Genomic DNA, 18,260 nt, shown 5'->3' on the forward strand with positions numbered 1-18,260 from the left:
AGAGAAAAAGACTAGTTTCTACATATCCAATTTTAAAAATTGTCAATATTTCCATCTACTGTTAAACAAGATTTGCCTCCCTCACATCGATACCCGATTATTTATTCTTGACATAACGTATTATTCAAATCGACAGATCAAATAAAATAGAGTACCGTAGAGATAAGATAAAACCGAGAAACTAAACTACAACAGAATATCTATTGAAATACACATTAAAGGTTTTTTTCAGTTTCTTTAGATCGTTTTTGTGGTATTTTATATATCTTAACCGTTGTTAAAATAGATTTTTAATAGGTTTTCTTTCGTGAATTTTATTCTTAAATGTCTTTTTGTTGTGTGCTCTGTACAAATGAAATTAATAGTGTTCGGCACTTAATAATTGAAGTTAAGATTATCTAAGCTGTGACTCTCCATACAGTTTGATACAACTGGTCTTTCGCTGAAAGATATGCAGCACACTGTCCTATTTCGTTTACCAACGTTTTACGCCAGCTGAAGTGCTACAAAGGGGAATAACTATTTTTGACTTTCTGTGAACGTAAATAAGCATGTTAATATTTTGTTTATGAAGATTATCAAAATTAAAGAAACTTTACTTGATTGGAGTAGAGGAGTTTATTGTGCTTTGTGTACAAAGATTTTCGAGGGATTAATAACGTTTGCTCCTGATAAAAATATCGTCGTTAGCAAATACTTTAAAAATACATATTCAATTAGATAAAATTTCGATATTCGGTCACATAGGCACAAAAATTTCATTCATTCAGGATATTTTTAAAAAATCCTGACAGTTGTGTGTGATAGCGCCACCAAGAAAGTTAACACACTTTTATTGCAATGGTTGCTCAAACAAACCACAGGTTCATCCAATAGAATGCCTTTATAAGTATCATAGGGAAGAATATATGTAAGACGTTTTGGAGTTGTTTTCTTGGAGACCACAGTTTTCTTGGAATTTGTGCTATAGTTTTCTTATTTCTTTATGAATTTTCTTAAAACTCTTCTTGATTTTGTAAAAGTAAGTAGAGTTACAAATGAGATAATTTTGTACTGAGGGAGAATATATTTTGCTGTTCCATAAAGATATACAATTTGCATCTCTTTATAAATAACACTTACTTTATTACTAAACTCTACCCTAATCCATCTGATATACCAAGTCTCTTCTCCACTGACCAAATCCAAAATTAAACAGTTTGTTCAATCTTTTCTTCCATGCACTTGCAACACAGTGAAACCCACTTCTTGTCCAGATTCAATCTTCCAAGACTGCTACAGGTTTCAGATTGATAGAAGATATTAGATCAGATAATCTCAGATTTCAGTCAAGTATTTCAGGTTGTAAATCAATAATGTGGTCTTTTGTGAAAAATTGAAGTCTGATTGGAGAAATAGTTAATCCCATATAGATGAACACAATAAAAGTAATATTCTCTATATTTCCTTCTTTTTCAGCAGAAAATTCCAGGTGGTCTTCAGTATTATAATCTGTTCCTGTCAGAAAAGTTTAATGCTTATCGGAGGCAGAGGTAGGTGATATTTCAAGATCTTGTTGTACTTGATAAAACTAACCTCTTGATTTAGATATGATTTTTGTAGTACCTGTTGACCAGTTGATAGAGAGATAGAGTATAGATGTTTACTATATAGATAGGTAATGTGTAGATGTTGACTTTATAGATAGGCACAGTGAGTAGCTGTTGATTTTATGCATATGTAATGTGTGTAGACGTTAACTGTATAGAGAGATAGTGTGTAGTTGTTGGTAGTATATTGATGTAGACTATATAGGCACAGTTTGTGAATCTTATTCACATATATAAACACTGTAAATGTTGAATTGAGGGACACAGTGCATATGTTGACTGGATTAATGTTGATAAGATACATAGTATCTATATGTTGAAAGGATAGATCAATAAATAGATAATGTGTAGATGTTAGCTGAATAAGATTTGAAACTGACATGTCAGCTTCAAACTATCCTTTGTGATTATGTGGTAGTCCATGACGTTAAAGTGATTAATATTTAAATAGAATGGATTATTTTTCTTTCATTGTTATGCATCACAGTTCTGTAGGATAGTTCAAGAAATTAAATAACTGAAACAGTAATTTGGATTGAATATCAGATTACAGACTTAGAGAAAGTTGGAGTAAAGATTGTTTGTCAACATAACATGGCAGTCCTGGTTTAGGACGAATGTTGCTGTAATTTAGCCTCAAGAGACAATGGTTTTGTCAATTTAGCTGTTTAGCCCCAAGAGACAATGTTGTATAGCCAGCTGGCTATACGACACGATCTGTGTTCTTATATTTTCAAACGGGAATCTAGCACCCTCACTCAGCTCAAAACAATATCCGTGTATCGCAATTTCTGAGTTATTTCTCTTCATCAGCACAGAATAATTGTTCGGCTATAGGTGGTGCTGTCAAATTCCCATTCAAAATATATACTTTTCAAAGTGACAACTAGTCACTGATCTATAAATTAGAAAATTACTATTTTAAAATCTCACGACGAAAGATATTCAGCAACAGTACTTTGGAATAAAGATTGTTTGCCAACATAACATGGCAGTCCTGGGTTAGGACAAATGTTGCTGTAATTTAGCCCCAGGAGACATCGTCTCCAGCTGGCTATATTTCACAATCTGTGTCATATTTTCAAACAAGGGAATCTAGCACCCCCACTCAGCTCAAAACAATATCCATGTATCGCAATTTCTGGGTTATTTCCCTTCATCAGCACAGAATAATTGTTGGCTAGTTATGTTGGCAAACAATCTTTACTCCAAAGTACCGTTGCTGAATATCTCTCGTGAGATTTGAAAATAGTAATTTTCTTAGAGAAAGTTATCTCATATTAAAAGTTACCAAAAACACTAATTAGTTTACAGTATTTTATGAACTGCCTTTCATAAAATCAAACAGTTTGTTCAATCTTTTCTTCCATGCACTTGCAACATAGTGAAACCCACTTCTTGACCAGATTAAGTCTTCCAAGACTGCTACAGGTTTCAGATTGATAGAAGATATTAAATCAGATAATCTCAGATGTAAAGCTAGATGGCTTGAATCGTTGAGAGATATGTATATTTGCAAAAGATACAACACTGGTTTTATGTCAGTAAATGATATTCTGTGTACATTAACAATGGTCAGCTGTAGCTTTCTGTAAACTGTTAGTTAACCCTTTCATTACTGTATTTATTTTGAAATGCTCTGTGTTTCTTTTAATTATTTTTAATATAACAAAGAATTTAGTAAAATAACTTAGTTATCATTAAGCTAGTGTTAGAAACCTAAATTGTGACTAAGGTTTGGTGGAAGATTTTTATTCAAAACTTATGAAAACAAGACACTTGAACTACAGAGTCAGAGCCGGTTTCAGCCGGGTTGGTAACGAAAGGGTTAATATTAGTTGAAAGGTTGGAGATTGGGATCATCAGTAAGCAGGAATCAAATATCCAGAAATATGTAAAGTTCTAAACAGTAGGGAGACACAAGTGGGGAAAAGGTCATTAGTTCCAGTTAACGAGTGATAGAGTTGAGGTCATTAATTTCAGTAGGTAGCAAATGATAGATGGAGCTTTGGTCATAAATTTCGTAGGACGTGACAAAACCATTGTAGAGTGGTTATCACCAGAAAGCTGAATCACATCCAACATTTAATGTGTAAGAAGCAAACAAACCCAAACCCAAACCCATTTCTGTGATAACATGAAGTAATGGATGTAGTCCATTGTATCTAATTATTAGAGTAAAATAACTCTTGTAATTTTGATTTTATTACCAGTGATTATCTTGCTCAGAAATCTCAGATGAAATCATACAAGAAATATTCCAGACCAGAATGGTACCCTGAAGACAAGAAACTAATGTACAGCCCAAAGTCAGTATACTATTTTTTCACTCCTAATATCACACATATACATTGATACCAAGGAGAGTGTTCAGATTTAGCCATCTATGGATGTATATTTAAGTGAATACTTTGCTCCTCTTTCTGTGTGTGCGTGCATACATGTATGTATATATTATATATATATATATATATATATATATAAATGGAACAAAAACGCAATAGAGGACATTAAAACATTCGGACAGATAGACGATACAAAGGCAGACAACAGAAAGAACAATTAGGACAGGTAAAAAAAAGACGGGACATTCATGGCTTTCTTTCCTCAGTCAAGTTCCAGAAGTCACGACCATTTCGGGCAATTACACTTGAGATGGTTTGATCTGGTTGCCCCCAAAAAAGTCTAAGCTAAGAGCATTAGACCCCTTTGTAAGAAAGCTAGCGAATGTGTATGGCAACAAAGACAAAAAAAAACTAACAAACAAAGAAAACGGAGAACATGGTATACAATTGCGAATACAAACAACAAGAAATAACAACAGGCGTCTTTCGACTGAGAACGAATCAAATTGACCTGGCATGTATGAAGTGAAAGCCTAAAGGCAGGAACATAGGAAATGGACATAAGAGGTGTTGGCGGTCGGTAGTCAGGCCAAGAAAGAAAGATCATGGCTGGCCGGACAACGGTCACGTGGAAGGAGGAGAGATGGGTAGGGGGCAGCAGGATTGAAGGATTAGAAAAATATCAGAAACAAAGAGAAAGGTACAGAGGAGATAAATGAGTGGGAGATAGTGGGAGTTAAAGAAAAAGGGCCAAGAAATGTGAGAGAGGGGGAGAGAGAAAAATGAAAGGGGGAATAAAAGATAGCAAAAGAGTTGTACAAAATTTAGATACATACCTACTATAAGGTGAGTACAAGGTTGTATGTACGCCGCTATATATATATTTATTTATTTATTTATTTATTTATATATCAAAACGGAGCAAAAACGCAATGGAGGACATTAAAACATTTGGACAGATAGAAGATACAAAGTTGGACAAGAGAAACAACAATTAGGACAGGCAAAAAAAGACGCAACATTCATGGCTTTCTTTCCTCAGTCACAAACTTTCTGGCATTAAGGGTATTACGAAAGGCCTGTTAGAGGCATTATAGGTATAGGGGTGGCTGTGGTTGACCAATTGGATTTGAATTCAGAATATAAAGAACCACAAAAAATGCTGATTAACAAGAAACTCAAAAGAGGGTAGCAATGTTGGACTCCCTCCTTCACCAAAAGTCAATCACATAAGAATAGCCATTGAAAAGGGGATTACACTGGCAGTGCTCCAGCATGGTCAATGTCTTTGGGCTGAAATATTCAAAAGAATAAAAGAATGCATGTATGTGGAAATATGCTGTGCGTCAGAAGACTCGGCAAGCCAAGTGAGACCTAAATCGAAGGCCTCAGGCAGCCCACTTATACATACCTTCCTTCATTGGACACTAAACTCCGCTTGAGAAGACCTGCTGAGGTAAGTGAAATCGCAATCGAATTAAATTCGACGACTGGCACCCATGCCAACGTCGTCTCCTTCATTGGAAACAAAATTCTGCTTGCGAAGACTTATTGGGGCAAGCGAAAGCGAAACTGTCAATGGCCCCTGTAAAGATATTCGAGCGAGATCGTTGCCAGTGCCACCAAACTGGCTCCTGTGCAGGTGGCACGTAAAATACACCATTTTGAGCGTGGCCGTTGCCAGTACCGCCTGACTGGCCTTCGTGCCGGTGGCACGTAAAAGCACCAAGCTGTAGAAACTCTGCCAGATCAGATTGGAGCCTGGTGTAGCCATCTGGTTTCACCAGTCCTCAGTCAAATAGTCCAACCCATGCTAGCATGGAAAGCCGACGTTAAACGACGATGATGATATATATATATATATATGGTGCTTCAGAAAAAACTCCAAATGTTTTATACACTCATTGGTGTGGTGCCAATGAAGTTAGGCTGGTGTCTTCATTTAGCTAATGTTTTAGTTTTCTACCCAATTACTACCATAGTTTGAACCAATGCGTACTGTGTTAGCTGTTGAATGTTTACCAAGAATAGTGAATCTAAAGCTTTTTATTCAATCTCTCATAAACATGGCAGTTATACAGTAAGACCTACATTCAAATCAGTTTCTTCTTCATGTGTACATATATATATATATATATAGGAGCAAGGGAGATCAGTACACACTTATACACATGGATATTCATTCAAAGTTCATTTTTTTTTCCATGTTAGCATCAGTTGGAAGGGGACTTATTCTGAGGTAGGATTATATGGTTGGATATCCTTCCTGTCACCAACCTTTTTTTTTATCCAACATGTCTTCAAAAGAGCAAGCAACCACTGTTAATGCCTAAATTTATGGACTTACATGCAGATACACACACACATGCACCCATGAAATTATAGTCATGGCTGTTGCTAGTGTCATGTAAATGGCACTGGTACCAGAGGCACATAAAAAGCACCCATTACACTCTTGGAGTGGTTGGTGTTAAGAAGAGCATCCAGCCGTAAAAACCAAGCCAAATCAGACTGGAACCTGGTGCAGCTCTCCATCTTACCAGTTTCATTTAAACCAACTAACCTATGCCAGCATGAAAAGCAGATGTTAAATGACAATGATAAATGGGCTTTCATACAATTTCACAGACATGCATGTGAGAAAAAGTATGAAAGAATGTACTGCCATGATAAATTTGACAATGAGCATTCAATTTTTTGATCCACTGAAAATGTTAAATTCACTTGTTAGCTGATAGAAATATTGATAATTTCTCAAAAGGTAAGTGTTCTTGGCAAATACTTTTGTACCAATATATTTCTTGAGGTATAACATACTGTATAATGTTTTTCTCTATATACAACAAACAGTATCATGCATTGATTCTCCTTTCACTAACACTTTTGTTTATTGTAGTTACTATCAGCAACTTGAGAAGACACCAGAAGATCATCGCAGGCCGCATAGTACCATCTACTGAAATATGTAACACATTATAAATAAAAAGCAGAAACACCTATGCTCAAATCAGTTCTTTTATTTTTCCAGCAATCCCTAAAATGTTAGGACCATTGATAAAATCTTTCACTTTGGTATTACATGCCACCCCCTCTTGAGAAAAAATACAATTTAAATGAGGAGGTGAAACAGTAAATGAACGGACATATAAAATGGTAATGTTGGTAACCAGTTCACTGATATAGAGTGCATGAGTGATTGGATATTATGTTCTGTTGTCTCTTAGCCACGAGTATATTTACCCCAGATGTGTAGCATAAACACAGAAGCTATGAAGAGCAGGCTCATTACCAAGACAGGCACAGGACCTCTGAAACACAAAGAAACACAGCATCAGTAATTACAGGATGCCAGCATGTAATAGACTATTCCAACTATAAACACAGTGTTATTAAACACAAACACACATTAGCCCTTATGATAGATTTTTCCATTGGATTTTACAATGAGCGTTCAGTTGTTCTATCAACTCAACTACTGATTTATTAAATTAACAAGAGGCAGAGTATTCTACACATGTGTATGCCATAATGTCCTTTTTAGTGTGGCAAAGGCCAGGCTGTTGGATTGCAAAACCAATCAACCTGATGAGCTTTCACACAGTTTCCATCTACAAGACTTGGGTTGACTCCACGTTATGGCTAAAGGAACTTGTCTGAAATACTACATCATAGATCAAATCTAGGACCTTGTGATTGTGAAATGAACTTCTACCATAGCCCTGGTTGACCAAAACCTTGTGAGTAGATTTGGTAGGCAAAAAGCAAAAGAAGCCATTCACACACACATGTGTGAATGATTGTTGCAATGTCAATGATTTTCCATATTCTGCAGAAACATATCTAGCCATGGAGAAATATTACCTTGCTTCAAAACAAGCAAGGGCATCAGGCCATAGACAATCTGCCTCGATAACCTCTATCCAACCCACGCAAGTATGGAAAAGTGAATATTAAAATGATGATGATGTTGTCAACATTGATTTTGTGTCCAATTTTTACCATGTTGTTATGAAATGGACAAGACACATTGTAGGGTAGATGACCTTCCTGTCACAAACCCTTGCTTGTGTTTGAAGTAATTTTTATTCTACTTTGGTCTTCACATCATTTTGATATTAGTTATATAATATATAAAAACAGGATATTAGCAAAGAAGATGCTGGTTTATTATTGGTTGGAGTAAACTTGTTTCTGTCAACAAAATGATGTGGTTTCCAGTTTCAGATCACCTTTTCCAAATCAGTCAGAAAAAAGACCTGTGAAAGGTTATCATGTAGGCCTAGGTAATGTTTGTCATTTAGAACTAATCTAATGATAAAACTCCTTGACCACTAAAACATCTTTTGGTGAAACAAAATTACTTACACTTTAATTCCTGGAGAATCTTCAGTGTAAAACCGCCACATCCCAGCACCACCACCTCCAGCTGTAGTTGCAGATCGTTTTGCTGTAGTTGTCGTCGTTTTTCTGCAATAATAATAATAATAATAGCAATAATTTATATTATTACCAGGGACATAAAACCCCAAAATGGTACAACAGGATTTTACATTGAGTATGAATAGACATAAAGCAAAAATAATTAAGTAGAAAATATGTTGTTAGGTCCCATAAAAAAGAGACAGCCAACAAACTTATGTCATTCAGAGAACCTCTCCAATCCCAGGATATCCCAAGCAATCAAGAACAAGTGTCCTCTCAACTTACAATCTACATCTATTGTTTCTACGGTTATTTAAATATATACTGAATCATGGCCACTATACCTCTCACAGTTTATTTTAAAAATTAAACACAACAGGTAGAATATTCTTGTTAGAAATGTGATCACAAAATAAGGCAAAATATATCCTTTATGATCAATCATAGAATATTGTAAGAAGATCATTTTTGTTGAATTTATAAACCATGTCTCACTTGTAGCTTCCATTTTTGGCATGATTTCTATGGCTGGATGTCATTCCTATTACCAGCCTTCAGTGAATTGAATGAAAGGTCATTGCTCTAGCAGCTAGGAGGCATCATCATTTTTGTGTCCCAGTGTGTCCATGCTTGCATGGTCAAACATGTTTTCTCCAACACAGGAATCTAACGACTTGTGGTCTTTTACCATCTTCATGAGGTTTAGCTTCTGGCAATTAGTCTTACCACTTCCCATACCTTCTTCCACCTGAATTGTTCAGCATTTCTTTACTCAAACGTCATCTTCTGTAAACTTTACATGTACATATCAGTGCAATCTTCTCTTTTGCATCTTGCATCTAATTCCTCTTACACCTAATTTTTCTGAACTACTTTGTTTTCCATTGTTCAACACGTTAACATTTCTTACCTAAGAGAGCATGTTCACCTCTTTCCTGTTCAGCCTGCGCACCACCTCCGCAATGTTCATGTTTGACTATCATACAACACATTCAATAATCTGCCCTTCACTCAGAGAAATAATCTCTTTGTTGCCAACAAAGATGATAGCTCTTCGTTACTCTGATTATGATGCCTCTGGGGCATCTACCCCCACCACTAAGCCACCTAGATATTTGTGGCTATCCATAATGGTTCAATTCCTTTCAATGCCTTCATATCCTTAAGTATGCTTTCAACCATGGAGCTGTCAGCATCAATAAATGATTTCTCTTTTGGACCTACTGGGGTAGTCGTCTTCCTCCCACATATTCTCTTAGAATAAGACAAATCAGATGGATGGAGGTACAAAACAACTTCCTTGAATATAGAATTTGTGACATACACTGCAATATATTGTGGTGATATAGGAGAAAAGTAAGGTTAGGACAGAGAAAACAAGAGTTCAAAATTGACGCATACCTTTGCCGAACACTACTACCACTGGTTCGGGGTGCAACAGACTTGGAACTTGGCCCACGACCAGCACCAACATTTGTAGAACTTGTAGAAACAGCCTAAAGTAAACAAAGAAATATTTCATCCACTTAACATTATTGGTTCCAAAATATATGAATATCATACCTTACACTACAGCTTTTTAAATCATAGTAAATTTAGTTCTGCCCTTAACAGATAGATAAAAAAATAGCAAGGTAGTTAATATGTGATTTAAGAACAAAAAAATTATATAGGGGAACAATATAACGTTTATATGATTGAAACAAGCTAATTTATCTGGAGTCAGTGCCTGTCACATACTTTACCAGCTGGTCTATTTGATGCACCCAATAACATAAACTGCATTAACATAACTTCTGGAAACGTGTGTAAGATAGAAAGCAAGGCTTGCATACATGACATCTACTGCAGATGTTGCTATGTGATAGTTATTAACTAGCACTAGATCAATCCCAACTGAGAAGACCTATCATTAAATGCATGGCTTCTTTTACAAGATGGTATTGTGTATGTAACGAATTGCAGTGGTTTACAATTAAGGATTGCACAAGTAGAAAAGAAAAAAATTTTTTAAATCAATTGTTTTTAATTCTCTGCAATTATTTTGCACAGTGTTAAATGGTAAGATGGAGGTGAGTGGGAATGAAGTGAATCCCAGAACATTGTCAATGTAAAAGAGTTCTATAAGATTTCACCAATCCAAATATTAGTGGAGTTCTTTAACTATTTTGATACCAACCTGCCTGGAGTTGCACTTGGTTTGATAATATAAATTTTTCAGTTTTAAACTAATCTAAACTAAAACTAACAAAATTTCGTCTTAATTTGTTCCAAACACAAACAAATAATGACAAAGTTATTTTGATAAATTCTTCCATATTTCAAAATTAACTAAAACAAAGCAGTATATTTCAATAGAAACACAGTTACAAAATGCTAATGGTACAAGTTTATTATTAAAGACATTCTAGTTGTGGTGATCTCATGGATGTAGCTTTCATTATTTAACCCTTTAGCATTTAAACCAGCCATATCTGGCCCAATATACTACTTGTTTTATGTTCAAACTGGCTATAAATGGTCTCTCACACCTACCCTATAGTGTTATTTGAAAAATATACAATCCCATCATCAAAATCTCAAAGCTACAAGATAATGCTGGATTAATTCAGAACGATGTTAATAAATAAACATTACATTTGACAAAATAATCTGAATACCAAAGGGTTAATGGAATGATAGAACATGATTTGATGGAAATTTGATGCTATTTCTAGCAGATTAAGTAACCACATCCTTTGTTGACTTGTATATCAAAGACATTCCAACCATGACCAGCTTGTCTTTATTCTTTATGTCTAAATCTAAATTATCTTATTTGTCCTCCCTCTTTTTAAGATAGTAAGATGTGATTGGAGGGAATTCAACAGTTATTTCTGGCAAGCTGAATGACTATATAGTGGCTTGGTGCTTAGGTTGACCAAATATTTGAAGGAATTGCAGGTCTGTAGCCCTAGACCTCTTAGCATAGATTTCTGATAACAAAGTGTTCCTATGTATATATTTGAGAGCATCTTCAGTTTTTCAAAGGGATCTCTAACCCAGATTTTTAATCAAGGCAAAGACTTGGCCTAATTTCTCTGGTGACAGTTGGAGACTATGAATTGGGCTTAGTTTTTCTTTTTTTTTTTTCTCTTTTTTGTTTAATAGATCTCAAACTCAACATTTTCCTGACTGCAGGTTTGTGGTGTGTGCACACATGTATATTTATTTTTACATCTATTTTCCCCAACGAATATGGGCTAAACTATATATATCAGGTTGAGTAAAAAGCAAGCAACGTTTTGAACCATGAAGAATTTGTACCGGATTTTTGCAGAGTTTTGAATTTTTTAAAAACATTTTCTTGCAATTGTCTGATAATACAGACAAACTTGTCCAAATGATTTTTTTTTTCACCATTGTTACAATCATCTGAAATGGAACTGTCAAAGCGTGATATTCGAGCAATTTTGTGATTCAACTTCAAAAAAGTATGTAAAGCAGCTGAAACTGCTCGCAATGTCAACGAAACGTTTGGTGAGGAAATGACAAGTGAGTGGTCAGCTCACAAATGGTTTAAACAATTTTGTAGTGGAGACCTGAGCCTTGAAGACTGTAAGTGTAGTGGACGCCCATCTGTCATCAATGCCGGTCAATTAAAAACCCATGTAAAACCACTCGAGAACTGGCGAAAGAACTTCAAGTTGGCCAGAAAACTGCCTGCAACCATTTGCATGCGATTGGAAAATCAAAAAAAAGCTTGACAAATGGGTACCACGTGATTTGAATAAAAATCAGAAAATGCAGATATGAAATTTGCTCATTGCTTCTTCTCTGTAACCAGACCAATCCATTTCTTGACCGTATTGTAATCTGCGACAAAAAGTGGATTCTGTACAATAATAAAAAACTTTTTTTTGCAGTGGTTGGACCAAAATGAAGCACCAAAAACCTTCCCTAAACCCAAGCTCTTCAGAAAGAAGGTTATAGTGACAGTTTTGTGGTGTACTGCTGGACTCCTCCACTACAACTTCTTAAAACCAGAAAAACCATTACTGCAGAAACATATCACCATGAAATTGCCAAAATGAATGAAAAACTGCTACTCTTCCATCCTAGACAGGTCAACAGAAAAGGGCCAATCATTCTTTATGACAATGCTCAACCACACGCTTCACTAATGACACTCCACAAGTTGAGGGAACTTGGCTACAAAGTTCTTCCCCACCCAGCTTATTCTCCAGACCTTTCTTCTACCAACTACCACTCTTTCAAGTACATTGATGGTTTCCTGTGAGAGGAGGAGTTCAAAAATTAAACTGATGCTGAAAGTGCATTCGAAGTGTTTATCAGCTCCAGGTCTCCAGAAATTTTTATGTTACTGGAATAAACAAACTTGTAACTCCTAGGCAAAAATATGCTGATTGTAATGGTACTTACTTTGATGAATAAAATTTCTGCATTGTTGAAATATATTGTGATGAATTTCATGTTTCAAAACGTTGCTTACTTTTTACTCAGCCTGATATATATATATATATATATATATATATATATATATAATCATAAATATACAGGGATTAGCAGAAGCCTGCTTCTCACTGCCCTATATATATATATATATATATATATATATATATATATAGGGCAGGGAGAAGCAGGCTGTTGTGCCACGAGACTGACTCCCATGCCAGTGGCACATAAAAAGCACCATTCAAGCATGGTCGTTGTCAGTGCTGCCTGACTGGCCCCTGTGCTAGTGGCACGTAAAAGGCACCCACTACACTTGGAGTGGTTGGCGTTAGGATGGACATCCAGCTATAGAAGCTTTGCCAGAATGGACTGGAGCTTGGTGCAGCCTCCTGGTTTGCCAGTCTTCAGTCAAACCGTCCAACCCATGCCAGCATGGAAAGCGGACGTTATATATATATATATATATATATATATATATATATGCCAGCATGGAAGATGGACATCAAGCTTTTCAACCACTCAGCTATGCTGTACCTCCACTTACAAGGTTTCAGTCAGCCTGAGGCTATGTTAGAAGACATTTGCCCAACATACTATGCAGTCAGTGCATGGATATTTATTTTAGGCCTATATTAATCTATGCTCAGAAGTATTCCAGCCATGATCATTCTATATTTTTAAGATAGTGTAGTTTGAGTTGAGGATACTTGGCTATTTCCAGCAGGTTGCATAACTATGTAAAAATTCCCTTGTCTTATGTATACATGATCAGCTGCGTTATTAGTTAAAAGCAAGCAAGCATTCAGTAGAGTAATGTACATAGGGTGGACAACAAATCAAATAAAGCAAGGGAGAGGGGTTAAAAAATCATTGATTCCATATTACCTGAGGATAAGGTAGAAGGGGTTATGAGTAATAGTGATGTGGCTGATGGCAGAAGTCATTTGGTGGTCACTATCTAAAAAAAGTACCAAAAGTACTGGACCTTGATATAAACAACTGAGGACAGAAACTAACATCATCATCATCTTTTAACGTCCGCTTTCCATGCTGGCATGGGTTGGACGGTTTGACTGAAGACTGGCAAACCAGGAGGCTGCACCAAGCTCCAGTCCATTCTGGCAAAGCTTCTATAGCTGGATGTCCATCCTAACGCCAACCACTCCAAGTGTAGTGGGTGCCTTTTACGTGCCACTAGCACAGGGGCCAGTCAGGCAGCACTGACAACGACCATGCTTGAATGGTGCTTTTTATGTGCCACTGGCATGGGAGTCAGTCTCGTGGCACAACAGAGAAGAACAATTTATTGCTGATACTAAGACTTTCTATAACAATGACTTAAAAACAGGAATCAGCATCTCCCTCAAATCCCAATCTACTAAATTATAAGAAACATAAAGATACATTAATGAGGTCTTCAATATACTAGAGAACGAAACAACAGGCTGATCATATAAGCAACACATTTGAATGGTTAGTGAGAGCCATGTACAGAATGGTTAGTGAGAGCTGTGCGAGCCATGTACAGAGATGCTGCCAGTAAGGTGAGGGTTGGAAATGAGTACAGCAATGAATTCCGGGTAGAGGTAGGGGTCCACCAAGGTTCCGTCCTCAGCCCCCTCTTATTTACCATAGTCCTCCAGGCAATCACAGAGGAGTTCAAGACAGGTTGCCCCTGGGAGCTCCTCTATGCTGATGACCTTGCCCTAATTGCGGAGTCACTATCAGAACTAGAGGAGAAGTTTCAGGTGTGGAAGCAAGGTCTAGAATTGAAGGGCCTTAGAGTCAACCTAGCTAAAACCAAAATCCTAATAAGTAGGAAGGTAGATAAAACACAAACCCCTTCAGGTAGATGGCCCTGCTCAGTATGTAGAAAAGGAGTAGGTAGTAACTCTATAAGATGTACCCGCTGCAAGCTATGGACACATAAGAGGTGCAGCAACATCAAAGGCAGGTTAACTAGCAAGTTAGTTTTTGTTTGTGGCAGATGTTCAGGTGCAATAAAGACTGCAAACAAACAGGAAACAACTTCTATCTCATTCCAGGGTGAAAAACTAGAGGTAGTCGATAGCTTCCGCTTACTGGGCGACCAAGTTAGTAGTGCGGGTGGGTGCGCTGAAAGTGTAGCTGCTAGAATAAGAATAGCCTGGGCAAAGTTTAGAGAGCTCTTACCCCTGCTGGCGACAAAGGGACTCTCACTCAGAGTAAAAGGCAGACTGTATGACGCTTGCGTACGAACAACCATGCTACATGGCAGTGAAACATGGGCTGTAACTGCTGAGGACATACGTAAGCTCGCAAGGAATGAAGCCAGTATGCTCCGTTGGATGTGTAATGTCAATGTGAATACCCGTCAGAATGTAAGTATCTTGAGAGAAAAGCTGAACATTAGAAGCATCAGTTGTGGCGTGCAAGAGAGACGATTGCGCTGGTATGGACATGTGGTGAGAATGGAGGAGGATAGCTGCGTGTAAAAGTGCCACACCCTAACAGTTAAGGGAACCCGTGGAAGAGGTAGGCCCAGGAAGACCTGGGCTGAGGTGGTGAGGCAAGACCTTCGTACATTGGGCCTCACCGAGGCGATGACGACTGACCGAGACCTTTGGAAATGTGCTGTGCGTGAGAAGACCCGGCAAGCCAAGTAAGATCGTTGTCAGTGCCCCTGGACTGGTTCTTGTGCGGGTGGCACATGAGATGCACCATTTTGAGCGTGGCCGTTGCCAGTACCGCCTGACTGGCTCCTGTAGGATTTTCGAGCGAGATCGTTGCCAGTGCCCCTGGACTGGCTTGTGCGGGTGGCACATAAAAAACACCATTTCGAGCGTGGCCGTTTTCGTGCGGGTGACACGTAAAAGCACCCACTACACTCTCTGAGTGGTTGGCGTTAGGAAGGGCATCCAGCTGTAGAAACTCTGCCAAATCAGATTGGAGCCTGGTGTTGCCATCCGGTTTCACCAGTCCTCAGTCAAATCGTCCAACCCATGCTAGCATGGAAAGCGGACGTTAAACGATGATGATGATGATGATCAGAGGTTTGCTCGAAAAGGGCTAAACTTGCCATGCAATTTTAATGTTTAGTTAAATTCTGGTATCTTACTGGTACACATGCTATATATAACTTGGTGTCTGTGTATAATGGCACATGAGCGGTGTGAAGTCATAATTATTGTACTCATACACATGTTTGTGTGTGTGTACGACAGTAGGACTTTAAATGCAAGCCTAGTGTGTGTGGGGGGGGGGCTGGTAACCAGGGCAAAATGGGTAATTTCTGATTTCTCATTATCTTCTCCCTACTTGTTTGAAATCATTATATTGCGAATATTGTTTCATCATTTTGTTACATCATCTTTGGGAGTAAAAATTGGTCAACGTCGTCGTCGCTGAAGTCGAGAGTTTGAAAGTCTGGTGACGAGTACTTTTTTTTTTTTCAAGAAATGTTTCCTCAACTTTGACCCGATTGTAACTGAGGTGGCTAATAAAATGTCTCGATAGTCTTGAGCGTTTAACAATCAATATTCTTTCCTTTGTTAGATTCCAAGTCAATTTTTTTCTCACGCAAAAGTTTAATTTGATAATTTTCAAAAAGTGATGTCTAAATGGGACAAAATGAGTAACGAATAATCTCAATAGTTTCTCCTCTTTAACTACAAAGAAAGTAAATATATCGGGAAGAAGCTATTCTATGTAGAGCTTTTCGATTTAGTCGAATTTCATTAATTTCACACTATGTGCTATTTCCCCATGATCTTTTCATCTGATCTAGATATTAAACAAATTTTGTAGTATTTCTGATGTCTAAGGATGGATACTGATGCGTATGAGTCTGTTTTCAAACGTAAATCTGGAGAATTGAAGCGACAAATTACTTTATCTACCCATATTCATTTTACCCCCAGCTAAATTTGTCTTTTATATGCGCAAAAGGGAACGGTGATAATTTTCTGAAATAGTATTTTTAATGCGCTTAGAGAGGGTCATTTGTTTAGCTGATATATTTTTGTAATGTTGTGAACATCCGAAAGAATTTTTTTTTTCTTCGAAGTAAAAAATGCAATAAATCTTACTCATTGTGCCCAACCCCATACGTGGCAGCTAGGGTTTATATAATAGGGGTTTAGGAGTCTTCACACGAGAGAAAGAGACTTTCACAAACAGAGTATGAAGCAACTGGTCGCTCGAACTGTTAGAAAAATCAACCAAATCTTTCTCAAATCACATTATCACCTTAATTAAAGCGTAATATCCTGGAAAACGTGGTCAGCCTCCTCACAGACTGGATGGACACGGTTAGAATGCCTTCGATAATAAGTTTGTTTTAAATCAGCATCGAACTGGGGTTACATATCAAAAGAATGTTGTTTAAATTTAAATAAAAGAAGAATCAGAAATGATAAAATGACATTACCATATTGTTTAGTTTGAAGTCCTTCTTCCGAGAACTGGAATGCTGAGGAGTGTGCAACGTAGACGGAAGTGACACTTTACGCCCTCTCACTTAAGTAGATACGTATACAAACAAGGTAGATAACTCTGTCCACAGATGTCGAATGTGCGCATATGATCAAGTGAAGAGTTGCTACATGGTAGCTGAACCTGCTAGAAATAACAGTCAAATCTTCCTCGATTCATATCCTACTGACAGCAAGAGGTATTTTTCTGCGACGTCTGTATAAGCACATCATCACTTTCTACATGGAGAAATTCCAATGTCAGAGAAATTCTGGAACTTCTGGTACTCTCTAAACCTCGTTTGGTCCTCACAACTTGGATTTATTCCTAAGACCAACTGCTGTAGCCAATTCATCTAATTTCCTGAAGACATCACTCAAACTACAGATGGCGGCTCATGGGTGGTTGTTATCCATTTTGACACCACCAAAATCTTTAATTCTGTGCCAAAACCATTGCTTGTTGAGTATTCTCAGGTCAGTTGACACAGTAAAGTGAACGTTGCCTTTACTTCTATCATAGAGTAGACCTCTGATATCTAGGCAGATGACAATTATCACTGATGCTTAACCCTAGTCAGCCCTGATCCAGCAGACATATGGTCAAACGCATTTCCAGCTGTGATCAGACAGTCTTATTTTCAGATGTAGACATTATCAAATATGTCCTTTTTATTTTAACATGGTAGGGTTTAATATGAAAGAGAGCTTTGACTGCTATTTCTATAACAGGTTCAGTTTCAGACAATCCATCGTTAGTTTAGTACAATTCTATTTCTCTGTATATGTATGTATGTACATGTGTATATGCATACAAGCGTATATGCACATATGTATGTATTTTCTAAAATTTATTAAATTTCTTTGTAGATGTCAAGCCAGTCATTAACAAAGTGGCAAGGTTCTTGAATTTGATTCAAAACATTTAGATAATTCCTTGTGTTTGTGAATTAATCTATCCTTATATGTAAGTGCATGTGTAGGTGTACTTGCATTCA

The 18,260-nt window shown here is 37.1% G+C and overlaps 2 protein-coding genes across 7 annotated transcripts in view; one reads left to right on the forward strand and one right to left on the reverse strand.

Moving 5' to 3' along the window:
- LOC106872595 (uncharacterized) overlaps positions 1-6,931 on the forward strand; it is a 156,546-nt gene extending 149,615 nt beyond the window's left edge. For 5 of the 6 annotated variants that reach the window (XM_089348191.1, XM_089348195.1, XM_089348196.1 and 2 more), the window contains 3 exons: positions 1,459-1,532; positions 3,803-3,898; positions 6,831-6,931. In XM_089348191.1, the coding sequence (XP_089204317.1) occupies positions 1,459-1,532; positions 3,803-3,898; positions 6,831-6,894 (234 nt within the window). In that variant the 3' untranslated portion in view covers positions 6,895-6,931. The remainder of the gene's footprint in view (positions 1-1,458; positions 1,533-3,802; positions 3,899-6,830) is intronic. The other variant, XM_089348193.1, reaches the window with a different exon arrangement.
- Positions 6,932-6,935: 4 nt separating this feature from the next.
- LOC106872596 (protein transport protein Sec61 subunit beta) lies at positions 6,936-17,363 on the reverse strand. Its single transcript, XM_014919631.3, has 4 exons — positions 17,220-17,363; positions 9,758-9,852; positions 8,300-8,401; positions 6,936-7,242 (listed from the first exon to the last, which is right to left on the reverse strand). The coding sequence occupies exons 1-4, from the start codon at positions 17,220-17,222 to the stop codon at positions 7,155-7,157; spliced, it is 288 nt and encodes a 95-aa protein (XP_014775117.1). The 5' UTR covers positions 17,223-17,363; the 3' UTR covers positions 6,936-7,154.
- Between the last annotated feature and the right edge of the window lie 897 nt (positions 17,364-18,260).

This window comes from Octopus bimaculoides, chromosome 2 (assembly GCF_046866305.1).
Source record: "Octopus bimaculoides isolate indiv1 chromosome 2, ASM4686630v1, whole genome shotgun sequence".
Classification (NCBI taxonomy): Eukaryota; Metazoa; Mollusca; class Cephalopoda; order Octopoda; family Octopodidae; genus Octopus; species Octopus bimaculoides.